A 15830-nucleotide genomic window follows, 5' to 3' on the forward strand; every position below is an offset into this window, starting at 1 on the left:
TTCTCTGGGTACAAAATTCTGGTTGGCAGTTTTGTTGTTGTTGTTGGCACTTTAAAATGTCTTTGCATTATCTTCTTGCTTGTATACTTTCTGATAAAAAGTCTGCTTGTCTTCCTTTGTGAATAAAGTGCCCCTTTCCTGCTCTTCTACCCTTGGGCTGCCTTGGAGGTTTTCTTTTATACTTTGTTTTTCAGAATTGTGACTATGATATGCCTAATTGTGAGTATTTTGCTATGTACCCTGCTTTGTGTTCTCTTAGTTTTTCAGATCTATGGTTTGTGGTTTGTCATTAACTTTAGAAAATTCTGGTCTTTACATCTTCAAATATTTTTTCTCTTTTCTTTTCTTGCTGGGACTCCTATTACATGTGTATGAAGCTATTTCCTCCCCCATAACCCTGTTATTTTTATTTTTTTCATTTTTTCTTTTTGAATTTCAGTTTGGTTAATCTCTATTCACTTATGTTCAAGTACATTCATTATTTTCCTAGGCTGTGTGGAATCAACCAAAGAGCCAGTTGAAAACATTCTTCATCTCCTCTCAAACTACTCTGTTTTTGATTTCCAGAATTTCAATCTGATTTTGTCTTTAGTTTCAATCTCTGCTGAAATTACCCACTTGATCTTGCATCTTGTCTACCTTTCCCATTAGTCTTTAATGTGACAATCATAGTTATTTTTAAATCCCTATCTTACATTTCTAATTTTGTGTCATTTTTGAGTCACTTCTGAGAATTTTTCTTTTCTGATTGGGTTTTTATTACCTTTTTAAAATTTACATAATAACTTATAAAATTGAATATGTTATACATGACGGAAGTTAATGAAGTTAAATGGTTTTTATGCACGAGCATGTCTTTTCTTCTATTATTTCTAAAATCACCAAATATTAATCTATAGTTCTATACTTCCATGTGATATCCCTTTTATTCAGCCTAAAGGACTCCCTTTGGTATTTATTGCAGCATAGTTCTGCTATCAATAACTTCTCTCAGTTCTTTTTGTCTGATAGCGTCTTTTCTTTCTTCAGTCCTGAAAAATACCTCTTCTGGATGTAAAATATATATGCAGTTATACCTCATTATTTATAGATTTTATATTGGCAAATTCACCTGCTTGCTAAAATGTATTTGCCACTCAAAATCAATACTCGTAGTGCTTTCATGGTCATTCATGGACATGTGTCGGATGGCAAAAAAATGGAGTCACCAGCGCGCATTCTCCCACCTGAGGTTGTACGAGGCAATGGTCCGCCTCCTTGCTCTAGTTCACGTACTGTAAACAACTGGCCTTTTCTTGGTCTGTTTAGTGCCATGGTGGCTTTTTTTCTTCTTTGTTGCATTTTCATGTTCTTTGTCAGTGATTTCATTGTTTAAAATGGCTCCCAAGCATGAGGCTGAAGAGCCGTCTAGTGTTTCCAAGTACAAGAAGGCTGTGATATGCCTTATAGAGAAAATACATGCTAGAGAAGCTTCCTCCAGACATAAGTCATGGTTGTAGTTACAGTGCTGTTGACCATGAGTTCAACGTAATAAAGTTACAATGTGCATTGAATAAGGTGTATTTAAGCACAAATATACATAAAACAAAGTTTTGTGTTGATCAGTTGGCAAAAATATTAACACCATAAGTTTGAAGGAAACCGTGTTTTTCCTATGAGAAGTGGTTCAGTATTTACTAGTACCGGGTTCATGATAATTTTCTAGACCCTAACTACCATGAGTAATGAGAATCAACTGCCTATATACAGTATACGTGTGTGTGCACGCACGCATGTGTTCCAAGCTTTTTTGTTATTCCGAGTGGTTGTGCTGATTTACTTTTCTCTGCTTCATTATCTTCAGAAGCAAGAGTTCTCTGTTTAATTTATTTCTGGTTTTTAGTTGTTTTGAAATGAAATAAGGCAGGATAGTATAAGTGGTAAAAAGGGAAAGTGGCCATTATTTGTTAGTTACTAAATATTAATTAGCAATATTAGCTATTTAATTTTTAAAATATTTCTGTTGTTTAGACAGTCTTATTTATGAATGAGTAAAAAGAGACTCAAAGAGATTAAGTAACTTCCTAACGCCTGGATTTGAACTTAAGTCTGTTGGCTTCATTGCCAATACTCTTACTTTGATTGTCGCTTCGCTCATTGATTCCGTTTTCTCATCTAAAAAATAATTGCTAATAACCCTACATGCACAAGAATGTCGTGAGTATAAATTAGAGGATGTCAGTGTCAGAGACACACAGTAATTGCAAAACAGTGCTTGTCACATCAGATCTGTCATAGCTCCTCTCTAAAATACACTTAGCTTAGGAAAATGGCATGAGATTTCAGAAAAAGTATCTACAATCTGTGTTAATGAAGATCCAGTGATAGCTGGAAAATCAATATATGACACACTTTTTCATTATGATGTGTTGGTTGTGATGGTTCTATTTGCAATGTTTCACAGAGGACAGTTATTTTAGTGCTTATAAGAGTTGTTGGAAAGGCCCTTTGGGAGTGTTAATGCTTAAGTTTCTTCGTTAACTAGAAAGATGAAAATCTGCCACTGGGCACTAAACGTATTTTAACAAATCACTCAAGAGGATAAGGTCACTTCTCCAATTTTATTCTCTAACACTTGGGTGTTTCCATGTGATGACCTAGAGGAAAATGTCTACTTCAGTCATCAAAACTCAGGACTTGATCATATGAGTTAGCCCAACAGTGGTTTAGAAAAACATTTAAAAGCCCTATCATTTATCCACAGTCCAAATATCAGTGGATCATTGTATGTGCTTCTGAGATGCCTCGAGTCAACCTGGCAGAATAGCTAGTCGTATATTAAACTAATGACCTTCCCCCTAACTAGTGCCTTCTACATTTTCTCTTGTAGCTAGAATCACTAACCACCTAGTCACCCAAGCCAGAATCGTGGGAGTGATTTGTAATTCCTCTTTTGCCTCACTTACACGACTAAACAATAAATCTGTATATTTTATTTTCTCAGCTTCTCAAGTGCAATTAACTCCACTCAGCCTATATTAAGGATGCCTCCAGACAGCAGAGCCATCATCCCTTCCTTGGATTACTCTAAGAGTCCCTTCATGAACCTTCATGCCTTTGGCTTGGCCCTTAAATCCAACCTCCACATAGCTATTGAGTGAGTCTTCTGAAGCAGAAATGGCCATGCTGGGACATTTTATTGCCCAGAGCAGATCACCTGGCATATTGTACTTCATAGTAAAGATGTGTTCAATAGTGTATTGAACTGGTCGATGCAAATGGGCTGCATGTCAGCCTTGCTGACTTTCACAACTTCATTTCGTGATTAGAGTACATGTCTATTCCTGAACTCAAGAGAAAGTAACTCAGGAATGGAGATCTAGATTTACTTGTTGTCACTTTATAGTTGGAGGTTAAGACCATGGTAGTGTATGTGATTGATTAAGAAGCCAGAAATATTTCTATAAAATGTTTCCTACTTGATATGGAGATAGTATAAGCTTGTAATTTTATAATGTTTTATAACTCACAGAGAAATAGCATATATATTCATTTATTTGAACCTTTTAAAAACTTTGTAAGGTAGGGCTAGTATTATAGTTAATGCAAGGTAGGCCCAGAAAGGTTTCGTAACGTTTTTAGAATATTATAGATAGGAACTGGTAGAAACCATACTTGATTTCTAGGTTGAGGGAATCTTTCTCGTAGACTGCATTGTCTTTTTTCCATGAATGCTAACAGTGTTGCTTTTGCTTCAGCTGACCACACTTGGAGACCTACTACGTGCCTGGCATTGTGCTCCTACGTGTACTACAAAGATGAACATAGCCCTGCTCTTCCAGAATCACTAAGAAGACAGAATATAAATCACTAAATACAAATAATGCACCAAATGCCGTTACAAAGCTACTGACGGAAGATTGCTGAGCCCAGAGAAGTATCCATCATGACAAAGGAGGCAGCAGCACAGAGGAAGGCAAAGCAGTGTCTCTCCACTCGCTGGACTAATAGACGCAATTCCCTTCTGCTTCCGTATTCATCATTCATACAACAAACACGGTCTGAGCAAGCATATGAATCTGGTCCTATTCTAGGTGCTGGCAAAAGGGCGATAACTCAATAACACTTTTGCTTTCATGGATATATAGATTCTGGTGGGATGGGGAGAAAGAAAATACACAAAATGTCAGATGGTAATAAGTGACAAAAGAAAAAGAAAGCATGGAAATAAGGGTTGGAAGGTGGAGGAAGCACTTGTAATTTTAACTGGAGTCGTCGCAAAGATTACATGGAAAATATGGCTTCTCAACAAATTATCTGCATTAGTTTCCCATTGCTGCTGTAACAAGTTACCACAAACTTTTCTGCCTAAAAAGTGCCAATTTATATTCTTACAGTTCTAAAAATCAGAAGTCCAAAACCAGTTTCACCGGGCTAAAACTTCAAGCTCTCAGCTCATGTAAATGATATTGTGTTTTTAATTTCAAATTTCACTTGTTCATTGCTGGTATATAGGAAGACAATGGCTTTTTATTACCTTGTATCCCATAACCTTGTTATAGTCACTTATTACATCCAGGATTTTTTTTGTCAATTTTTTTCAGATTTTCTACCTAGATTGCCATGTTGTCTGTTAACCAAAACAGTTTATTTCTCCCTTCCCAAACTGTATATGTCTAGTTTCTTTTACTTGCTTTATTCTACTAGCTAGAACTTCCAGTATGATGCTGAAAAGGAGTAGTGACAGGGCACATTTTTGCCTTATACTTGATCTTAGTGGGAAAGCTTTGAGTCTCTCATCAAGAATGATATTATCTGTGAGTTTTTTGTAGGTAGTCTTTCTCAAGTTAAGGAAGTCTCCTCTTTTTCCTAGTTTACAGGAAATTTCATCATGAGTGAGTATTGAATTTTTATTTTCTCTGAATCTATTTATATGATCATATTAGTTTTCTTTTTTACTCTGTTGATGTGATTGATTACATTATATGATTTTCAAGTATTAAACTGGTTTTGCATATCTGAGATAAATCCCACTTGGTCATGGTATATAATTCTCTTAAACATTGTTGAATTCACTCTCCTAATATCGTGTTGAGAATTTTTGCATCTCTGTTCATTGAGGATACTGTACTGTAGTTTTCTTTCTCATAATGTCTTTGTCTGGTTTTGTTATTAGTGTAATATTGTCCTCATAGATGATTTAGAAAGTATTTCCTCGGGGCGCCTGGGTGGCACAGCGGTTAAGCGTCTGCCTTCAGCTCAGGGCGTGATCCCGGCGTTACGGGATTGAGCCCCACATCAGGCTCCTCTGCTATGAGCCTGCTTCTTCCTCTCCCACTCCCTCTGCTTGTGTTCCCTCTCTCACTGGCTGTCTCTATCTCTGTCAAATAAATAAATAAAATCTTTAAAAAAAAAAAGAAAAGAAAGTATTTCCTCTTCTTCCAGACCCTAAGAGAGATTGCAGAGAATTGGTATAATTTCTTCCTTAAGTATTTGGTAGAATTTACTAGTGAATCCATCTGGGCATGGTTCTCTTTTCTTAAAGATTATTAATTATTGATTCAACTTCCTTAATAGACCTAATAGGTCTATCCAGATGGTTTATTTCTTCTTGTATGAATTTTGTCAAATTGTGTCTTTCAGGGAATAGGTTCATTTCATTTAGGTTATCATATTTGTGGGCATAGAGTTGTTCATACTATTCCTTTGTTATCCTTTCAATGTCCGTAGAGTCTTTACAAACATATTTTGAAACAATATTTTGGATGATGTCATGAGAATAAACTATAGAGGGACAAGTGTGGAGGCGAGGCAGACAGCTAGAAGATGATTTTCATAATCCAGCTGAGAAATGATGGTTGTTCAGGTCAGTATGCTAACATTGGTGGTGGTAGGAGAAAGAGATCAGTCAGTGATGACTAAGGTTTTTAGTCAAAAAAAAAAATCTGGTAGAATATGGGGAACATCGTGGAAGGAATGTGTTTTGACACAGGACAGATCAAGAGTTCAGTTTTTGGTATGCCAAATTTGAAAATCATATTCATATTTCAAATAGAAATGTTGAAAAGGCAGCTGGATGATGTCTGGAGTTTAATACAGACATCCAGGTTGAAAACAGAAATTTAGATTGTATTCAGAAATATGAGATTAGATTAAATCATCAAGTTTTGGTAGAGAAGAGATTATTGTAGCAAGCAAACCCTGTATCTCTCCAATTAAATGGTTCAGAAGATGAGGAGGAACTGGCTAAGTAGCTGAAAATGAATGGTCAATGACATTAGAATAAAGCCAGGATAATTGGTGCCATGGAAGTCAAGCACAGAAGGAATTAAGTGAGATGAAGATTGAATATTAGATGCAAATATTGTCAAATATTATTTATAATATGAAATTGTCAAATATTAAAATACTAAAATGCCAATTACCTAGTACATATTAAGTATAATATAATATTGTGGCTTCTAAAGATAGAAATAGATATGTAGGTAGAGTTATGCTATTTCTATAAAAAAAGATTTACAAAAGATTCCTACAAAAGCATGAATTGAGGGAATAGTTTGGCAAAAGCTGGACAAGGATAGTGGGAGGTGTAGAATCAGAAGTAGCCCCTCTCCCCAACTGTTTTGAGGGTTTCACTGTAAAGTGAAAGAAAGAAATGGAGTGAGTACTGAGGTAATGGGATCAAGTAAGGATTTTGGTGGTTACTTTTAGGTTGAGAGAAATAAATTTGTGTGCCGATAGGAAACATCCAGCAAACCTGGGAAAAATGACTACGCAGGAGAGGACAAAGTGATGAACTTGAGTAAGTGAGAGCGGATGGAATCTGGCACGTAATTAGAGCATCTGACCACAGCTCGGAGCACAGAGAGCTCAGCGGGAGAGAAGGGGGAGGCAGGATAGATGGGCAATGATGGGTCAATGTGGTGGGAGGTCATGGAAGTCCTCTTCTTATTTCTTCAATTCTTTTCTGCAATGAATTAGGAAGTAAGGTCATGAGCTGAGAGAGAGGATGAGTGACGATGCTGAAGTTTTGAAGAGAAGGGATGGGATATTGACCTGACAGAACTGGAGAGTGAATGAACTAAAGAAATATACTGTGAGTAACAGTCTCCATTAAGGATCCCGTTAGGTCACTGCTCCTTAATGTAAAGTGGTCCCAGTTCTCAGGGCTGCTGGCTGCTCCCAGGCTGTTCATCCTCACATGTGCAGACACAGGAGGGCAGCTCCACGTAAGGGGCTGGGGATGGCCAAGCAGGCGCAATATCAGCTCCCGCCCAAGGTCATTGCATGTTTTCTTCCACCTGATCTTTAATAAAGTATAGAACGCCTCTACTTCTCCTCTTTGTCACTATCTGTGGATAGTTTAAGGCAGAAAAATATGTCATAACCATTCAAGTATGGGAAAGTTGATTCTAGACTCCCTTGGCATATTTTCACAACCCCTTGTTCATCTTTGGAGCGCTACGTAGTAGGAAGAATCTGCACAGGCATGACGAGCTGTGCCTGGCATGACGAATTAGACGCAGGAGAAAGGACTGTGACGAGCACGCGGAGTTGAGAGGTGGCTTCATTTTCTGGATTTTTTTAATCCACTGATTTGAAATTATGGAAAGTGCTATGTAAGTGACTTATCAATAAAAAGGTATATAAACCATGATGTGCTAAGAGACCACTTAATGTTTTACCAAAACAAGCTCAGCAGTAAGTAAAAAATGTGTCTTAAAAAGAGGGGAGAGAAAGAGGCATCGTCAATACACCTAGTCAGTAGGAGAGCCAAGACGTTCCTCCGATTACCCACACCTACATCTTCGGTGACAGTTCCACCTAAAACAGTAAGACACTGATTGATACCTTGCTATTGTAGCAACTTACATAATGATCATCTCCACATCTATACACACTGTATAATGTGCTTTAATTATCAATGGTGTTTTTTTCCTGACAACATCCACTTTCTTTAATTACGAGACATCATCATTTTGAAACATTTTCCATTTTATGGAAACAGAATAATTTATGGTGAAACTATCTCTAATTTTACAATGTGAGTCTGAAAAAAAGAGATATGCAATGTAAAACTTAGAGACATACAACTTTTTTAGGCTCCAATCAGTTCCGTAGGGAGAAGTAGATATGTATTAGATACTTCTGTGGCTCAATTACATGCAACCAATTACACATCTGTGATTCCTCCCTGTTGACAGCTTGATTCTAAGATTTCTTGCATCGTTGCTCCAGATGCCATCTTTTTTAAGAGTATAAGTATCTGAGTTGGATTTTAAAACATACGTAGAATTTAAGAGTATAGGACTTATCCATTTGCAACAAATACTGATCAAACCAGATATGAGTGGGAAGCAAATAAAAGGTAAGTTACAAAATTACCGACAAACTTTTCAATAGAGCAAGAAAAAAGGAACTATTGCTACGTTTTAACATGTGCAATTTGGTCATATCTCTTTGTATGAGAGTTGGTAAGTTTACGTACCTGCAGCTCCCATCTGGGTAAATTCTAATTTAAATTCCAATGAAAATGTTGATTCTCTGGTTAAAGCACTCATGTAAAACTGGGTGGTTTTTACATAGTGAATTGTTGCTGGAATCGAGCTGCAACATACCAGTTGGTCACACAAATAGCTCCGTATTGCCCCTTACAGACTACATGCATGTCAATTACAGATGCTGCTGTTTTCATATAGATTCAATGAGCGGCAGCACTAATTTCACTGATTTATAAACTGGGACAGTTTTATAGCCTGCTTTAAATACTCTGTACTCCTTGGGAAAAGCAGCCTGTATTTAAGATTGTGTGGCATGTACCAGCTTCTTTGTAGATATTTCACAGGCCATATGCATCTGTGTGGTATCCTAAACCTGCCAATGATTCATACACGGAACTAACTCAGATTAATGTTGGCGGAGGAGAGAGAGAGAGAGGTTGCTGTAAATAGTAAATAAAGAAGGCAGTTTCAAATTGGAAATACTTCTTATTGAAAAGCTGAAGTGCCCAACTATTTCATTTCCTGGGTACCCGTGCAGGAGAGGAAAACTATTCTTTAGCTGTGATTTAAGTTTTGTTTTACTATTCTTCTGTTTTTCTTTGTTAATAAACTGCCTATTATTAATTAACACAATGGAAAGGTGTTGCTGAGAGACACAAAACTCTTCACGGATCACCCTGAGTGACCTTGTGCTCACCAGTGCCCCCTCCTCTGGTACCCTAGTGTCTGATGGGCATGAGCCAGGTGAGGCTGGGCCCTCGCCCCCCACCCGCTGGTATTACTGTGGAGAGCCTTGTAATGGAAAGTCACAAGGGGAGGTCGGGGGAGCCATCAATCATACATCCACATCGTTGGCCAAGGAGGACTTCTTTCTTCTTATGACTGATTTATAACCAGGAAGACCTTCTCCTGGGTAACGGCATTTACTAGAATTTTCACAGCTCCCACAGAAACCAGGGATCTTGTCGTAAAACTCAGGAGCAAAGGAGAATGTCTGAACAAAGGCGCCATGGGGAAACGGTGCTCTCCTAGTGCTTAGGCATGCAGAAAGCATTTTCTTAAGGAGCTCGGGTATAAATTTAAAATACGACATGCCTGGCGATTTCAATTTTTAACAACCAAGTCCTCAAAAAGAAGCAGGGCTAGACTCAAGAAAGAGAAAGGAAGGTAAATTTTGGATACAAATGAAGGCCAGCTCCAGCAGTGCGGGGAGGGAAGGCACTACGGTCAATGTGCCTGCCCAAGAATTTGTAGTAGGTCATCTCGGGTTTTCTCTGATCTGCAAGAGCCCTCCCCAGCAGTACCAGGGAGTGATGTAGATGTGGTCCGATTGCCGGAGAAGGGTGCGAGGTGGTGTTTTCTCTGCAGAATTCATGTGCTTCACCCTAAGTTTATTGTCATCACAAAATCCGCAGATACCAATTCAGGACAACAGAATACTTGGATTCAGAGCTGAGGGGTCTGCGTGTGTATCCATGGGGTGCTCTGTGACAAGGGTTGAGGTGGTGGAAAGTGAACCCAAACGGTGGGCATCCTATCGCCAAAGCTGGGTCTTACACGAAGACAGGCCGGGAGCCTGGTTCACACCTGCCCCTGGTAGGCTGCCCTTTTGCATCCCCGGGCAGTGGGAGCTGTCAGGTACAATTCGGAAAAACGAGAGCATCATGCTTACTCCCAACAAGTCAAAGCAGTAAGAGCCTTGGAAAATGGATTTGCTGTGCTCTCATCCTCGGTGGAGTGAACCAACCTTGCAGTGCACTACTCAGTAATCTTCAGGGTAAGGCCAGGGTATTCTTTTTTTGTTTGTTTTGTTTTGTTTTGTTTTGTTTTGTTTTAACATGTTTATTACAACAGATACAATTCACATCTGACTAGCTTTGTTTCCTCTTTCCCCTCCCACAACCATGTTCATTGGGCCATTTCCTTATATTTGAGCAATCAATGTACTTTCAGCACACATGCCCAGAAGTACTTCTAAGTCCATTCTTACAGGGTGCAAATGGATTTCAATAATTTATACAAACAAGTGGGTTTTGCTCAATCACTGCAATTTTAAGCTACTGTACACAGGAATAAAAAGGTTATAGAAAAGTGCCATAGCAACAGTGCCTTAAGAAAGGAGAAAAAGAGGAGCCATAAAAAAATGGATAAAATCAGATCAAGGATTTCAGAGGGAAATGGAACACACGGGAAATGAAAAACATTTCTCTGCAAAACAAATGGAGAAGCACTGCTCTTGATCAGGTGCAAGTGTGGAAACAGTTGTTTCATGATATTTTGTACACTGCCCATGTGGTTCAAAATCGTATCCTTAGGGGCGCCTGGGTGGCGCAGTCGTTAAGCGTCTGCCTTCGACTCAGGGCGTGATCCCGGCGTTCTGAGATCGAGCCCCACATCAGGCTCCTCCACTAGGAGCCTGCTTCTTCCTCTCCCACTCCCCCTGCTTGTGTTCCCTCTCTCGCTGGCTGTCTCTCTCTGTCTAATAAATAAATAAATAAATCTTAAAAAAAAAAAAATCGTATCCTTAGACACAGATAGCCTGGCGCTTGCACTGAATTTTTGAAAATGCAAGATTTCTGAATGATAAATTAACCCCCCCCCAATTTTTTTTTTTAAAAGCTAATTTTGCAGACAGGTTTACATGTAAAAGGCTAGGTATTTAGCCACCTCAGCATTGATTAGTTTTGGATGTCTAAGCTCTGCTACACATGGCTTCCCATGGCTTCACTCTACAAAACATATTTACAACATGAAGAATACATCTACAAGAAATCTACATTTCAAGGGTTTTACAAATCAATCTTGTATCTTTCCCCTGAATTGACTCTCACGGACCCCGTCCCCTTGTCATTTCCTTTGCCCAGCTTAACGGTCCAAAGTCTACTTAAACGCAGCTCAAAAATGTTAAGATTGGGCAATAAGATTTACAGTTCCTATACGCAAAACCATGTGCAATTATTCACATCTTCACACCATGAAGGAATTCTGATTTCTTAGCTTTTCGAGTTCCTTAATTTGTTGTCTCAAAAATAGTATCCTTTGCTCTCGCAAAGTTGCTTGAATTTCACATACTCGGACTAAAGATCTTAAATTTTTTAATTCAGTACAAATTTCTGACATGTGAACACTTCCCATACTATGGGCTTCTTCTCGCAATCTTGATGCCTGCTTCTCTGCATGATCTGCAGGCCATCCTTGAACGTGTTTTATGAGATTTTTGTTGAAGTGTGCCGCTAGCGTAGGTGTTAGTGAACGTGTAGGTCGGGCAGATGAGTTCTGTGGGACGACTGTTGCATTTGATGCATTACTACTAGAAGTGTGATTTGGACCCGGTGATGGACTTCTCTGGCTATTTGAGCACTGAAGACTTCGAGGAGAGACTGGTTCATGACCTTGCTGCTTGTCAGCAGTTATAGGCTGCTGCGTGGCCAACTATGAAACTGGTCCTTGCTTAACTACTGGAGTACTAACCTTTGGCTGTGATGAAACAGGAGGAGTACTAATCAAAGATTTGATAGGGACTGTGTTAGTCTGAGGTGTGCTTATTCTTGGAGACACATACGCTCTTGGGGATGATGCATCAGAAGTTAAAGACATTGGAGACTGATGAGATGGCTAGGCTCGTGTAGAGAGCTGAGCAGCTTGAGGAATCAAAGAAGTTATGTTGAAAGCAGGTGGTCCAGCAGTAAGAAACTTATGAATTATAGACTGCAATGAGGCTTGTGTCACAGCTGCTGTAAGAACTTCATTTATTTTGGATATGTCCACATTAGAATTATTAAGTTGCAGCGTGGCTTGCAAAGCAGGAAGCAGCTGTCTAAGAAGGTTTGGGTCCTGAAGTAATGGAGGTATTGGTGACTGTGGACCAGGAGAAACAGGGATTGCTGAAGCAGATGTTGGAGGTGCAGATGTCGGATTCAGTCCAGAGGCAGAAGATGGGGAAGGAGTTGTGCAAGAATGTGATACAGATTTGTCTCCTGGTGTAGACTCTTTTCTTTCTGTTTTCTGTGCAGGGACAGAAGATGTGGGTGTAGGCAGTTTTGATAAAGTAGATGCTCCATTAGCATCAAATGATTTCTTTGGCTGGTGATCGGACTGTAGCGTAAAGGGACTAGAAGGAAGAGTGCTTGGCGTAGCCGTTGGATGAACCACTGGTTTGATGGGGTGCCGTACTGGCGTAGAACTACTGTGAGTCTCTGCTCTTGGCAGTCTGTAGTCTCTGTCATGGTGTCTGCTTGTCTGAGACAAAATATTCGGTGGGAGCAAACTACTGGCATCACTGGAACGCTTGTCTTCCATTCCACTGGCAAACCCACTAGTGGCTGTTGCTTGCATCACCTCCCTTCTGTAATCCCTATCTTTGGGGAAGCTATTAACTGCCGTCTTGTTTGCTTCTTTCTGTCTCTGTTCTCTTTCAAGCCACTCTTTTGGTTTTTCCCATTGTGAAACTTCTGTTCGACAATCGTAGTAGTATTTTTTCCCAGATGAGCTCAGACCAGTCATCTGCAGAATCATAAGGTGTATCTGGAGTTTTGCTTGGATTATTGCTTGGATCAGAAGAATGTGAATTTGAACTATGAAGAGCACTGTGGTTTGTGTGAATTTTCTTGTGGAGAGTAACTGGTCCCACCCTCCCTCTCTCTAACTCTGTGAATATGCACATTTTTAGGCCAGGGTATTCTAAACAAAGGGGCCTCTAATGAAGAGAGTGCATTTCTTTACAACCTCCCTTAGAAACAAAGTTGATCAAGAAAGATAGTGGTAGGCTTGTGTTGCTGCGGAAGGACCAGGCTGTAAATAAAATATTCAAAGAAATACTCCTTACAATCTACAGAGACCAAAGCTAAAAGAACGCCCATGAGATCCTAATGCATAAAAATTATTATAAATGATCAGGCAATCGAATGACTACCTCACATCTTTTAGGTGAAATCAGAACATTTCAAGTCGCTAAAATTCTACTTCTAGCTGGACAGACACTGCGGCAGGGCCTGTGATGGCAGCGTGCACGCGTCAGGAAGAAGGCAGAGCCTCTCCTGCGAGGTGAGCTGCGCCTCCCCGCCGCTCGGCAGGGCTTCCTCGCCACCATCGGACCAGGCGGGCGCTCTGCCTTGATCGCGGCGGGTGGGCCTGAGAGGCACTCAGGAGGGGGAATCAGTAGGACTCGGTGACTGATGGGTGCAGAGGGTGGAGGATGGAGCACAGGTAGTGATGATCCCACTTGCATTCCAGCTCGAGCGGTGCGGTGGCTGGTGGTGCTGCCCACGGACGGATGAAGCGCAGGAAACGGGACAGGTGCATGTGGGGGAAGTGCGGGGGGGGTCATTGGTCACGATAATAGTTGCGGTAAGTGCGATAATAGCACGATAAGTGCTTCTGAGATATGAGCATGGATGTGATTGGAAAGGAGGTGTATATGACTTCCTATTTGGTCATGAAAAGGGTAAAACAGAACAAAGAATGCAGCATGGAAAAGAAGAAGGGGTCTTTTCCTAGTGATAATTCTGTTCCACGTGACTAATCTGCCCCAGATACCCCCCACCCCCACCCCGCACCCCCGCCCCAGGGAACTATATCCTGCACTCATGGTTGTCCAGTGGAGGAGTCATCTTTGGCGAACCCTTCCCTAAACATCCTTCCCCTGGAGAGCAGAATACTGTGTATAGTGTGTGCCAGGCAACACGGATGCCTCTAGGCGTGTGGCTATGGGCACCTCTGTATCTTTCCCTTTTCCTCATTGTCCACAACTGTAAAATGGGTATAATAATAGTAATGGCATCATAGAGTTGTTACCAGTATTAACTGAGATACTATTTAAAGGGTTTCGGATGATGCCTGAACCTAATGAGTATTACATTTGTGATTTTGAAATAAAATAAGGAACAACTCCAACTGACTCTTACTGAGTAATGATACGGACTGAAAAGATTGGTTTAGTAACTTGTCCAAGATAACAGAAAACAGGAATTTAACAGACCACACTGTTCAAGACAGCATGGAGTACTTCTCGGTGGCGTTTCTATAGTGAAAATGCTGTCAAAATTCATTTATTTTTTTGGAGAAAAAGTGTTTTCAGAACTTCTAATTTCAGCGTGAATATAAAAATAAATTCCTGTGGATATTGGTTAATGAGATCCATTAGTGCAAGGATGCTTTATTTTATTTAAATGCATAGAGTAACTACAGAATAAATTTTATATTAAGAACCCAATAAATGTCACATATAATATTAGAATAGCAGTAACTAAGAGGTCAGCTTCAAGATAAACATAATACTGATCACTTATTCCTGGAATTAGGCTGGAGATTTGCAAACATTTCAGGCTAAGAGAAAAATCCTTCTTTTAGTATTTTTGGGAATATTACATAAGCAGAAGTTATCTTACTTTTCAGAATAAGCATCTAATAGACAAAAAGGTTCCTGTAACAACCACCAATGAAATTCAAAACAAATTTTAAAAATTACAACATTATTTTGGAAAACTTGGATAACACACTATAAGAATGTTACAAGTCAGATTTTAGCTACTCACAGAAAAGCAGCACCTTTCTCTTTTTTACATATTACACTATTCGCTTTATATTCATCTCATCTTAAAATTTCAGGCAGGCATGCCCTTTAACTATCTCTGCGTAACACATATAAAATATTCTTTATTTTCCAGAAAATAGGATTAGCCTTTTTCTGCAAACAATTTAAAATCTATGAAAACTTTCCCAATTTATTATATATCCCTCAAATACATTTTTAAAGTGACTTTTCCATTCTATCATATGGATAAAAGTATTTGAACACTCTTACATTATTGGAATGTTTTGTTTCCATTTTATAAAAATTTTAAATAAAATTGTGATTAGCTTATGTGTAGCAAAATACTTACACAGATCGTTCATGTTTCCTTAGGATAAGTGTGTATTTATGACACTTTTTCGTCAATAATTTTAAAGCTTTTGGTATATATTAATTTTAACAATAAAATTAATAAAATAATAAAATAAATACTATATACTTATACTACTCATCATCTGTCCCTGACACTATAAAAATGTATTTTCTATATGCCTTCCATATGCTTATATTGTTAGTAAAAACATTTTAGTAAATGGTAAAGAGGAATTTGATTCTTTCCTTTTTAAAATTATCAAGCTGGTTAAGTATTTTCTCATATTTTCAACCCAGGTAATTTTTCTTTTGTATTTTCTTTATGCTCTATTTTTTCATATTAAAATTATTTATATATATATACCCATATATATGTATTTTGTATTATAATAATTTTTGAAAATTTGTATTTGCTTTTTATCTTTACTTTTTAAAATGTATAGAACTTTAATTTTCTTTTTTTTTTT

The 15830-nt window shown here is 38.8% G+C and overlaps 1 protein-coding gene across 1 annotated transcript; it reads right to left on the minus strand.

Annotated features, from left to right (window-relative positions):
• Positions 1–11083: 11083 nt before the first annotated feature.
• On the minus strand, positions 11084–13806 carry LOC103660896 (WW domain-containing adapter protein with coiled-coil-like). The gene is given in 4 exon segments (XM_040627496.1): positions 11084–12969; positions 12971–13074; positions 13076–13176; positions 13443–13806. Coding segments are annotated over 4 exon segments (2091 nt in total). The 3' UTR covers positions 11084–11447.
• Between the last annotated feature and the right edge of the window lie 2024 nt (positions 13807–15830).

Source organism: Ursus maritimus, unplaced genomic scaffold, assembly GCF_017311325.1.
Source record: "Ursus maritimus isolate PB19 unplaced genomic scaffold, ASM1731132v1 scaffold_13, whole genome shotgun sequence".
NCBI classification, from domain to species: Eukaryota; Metazoa; Chordata; class Mammalia; order Carnivora; family Ursidae; genus Ursus; species Ursus maritimus.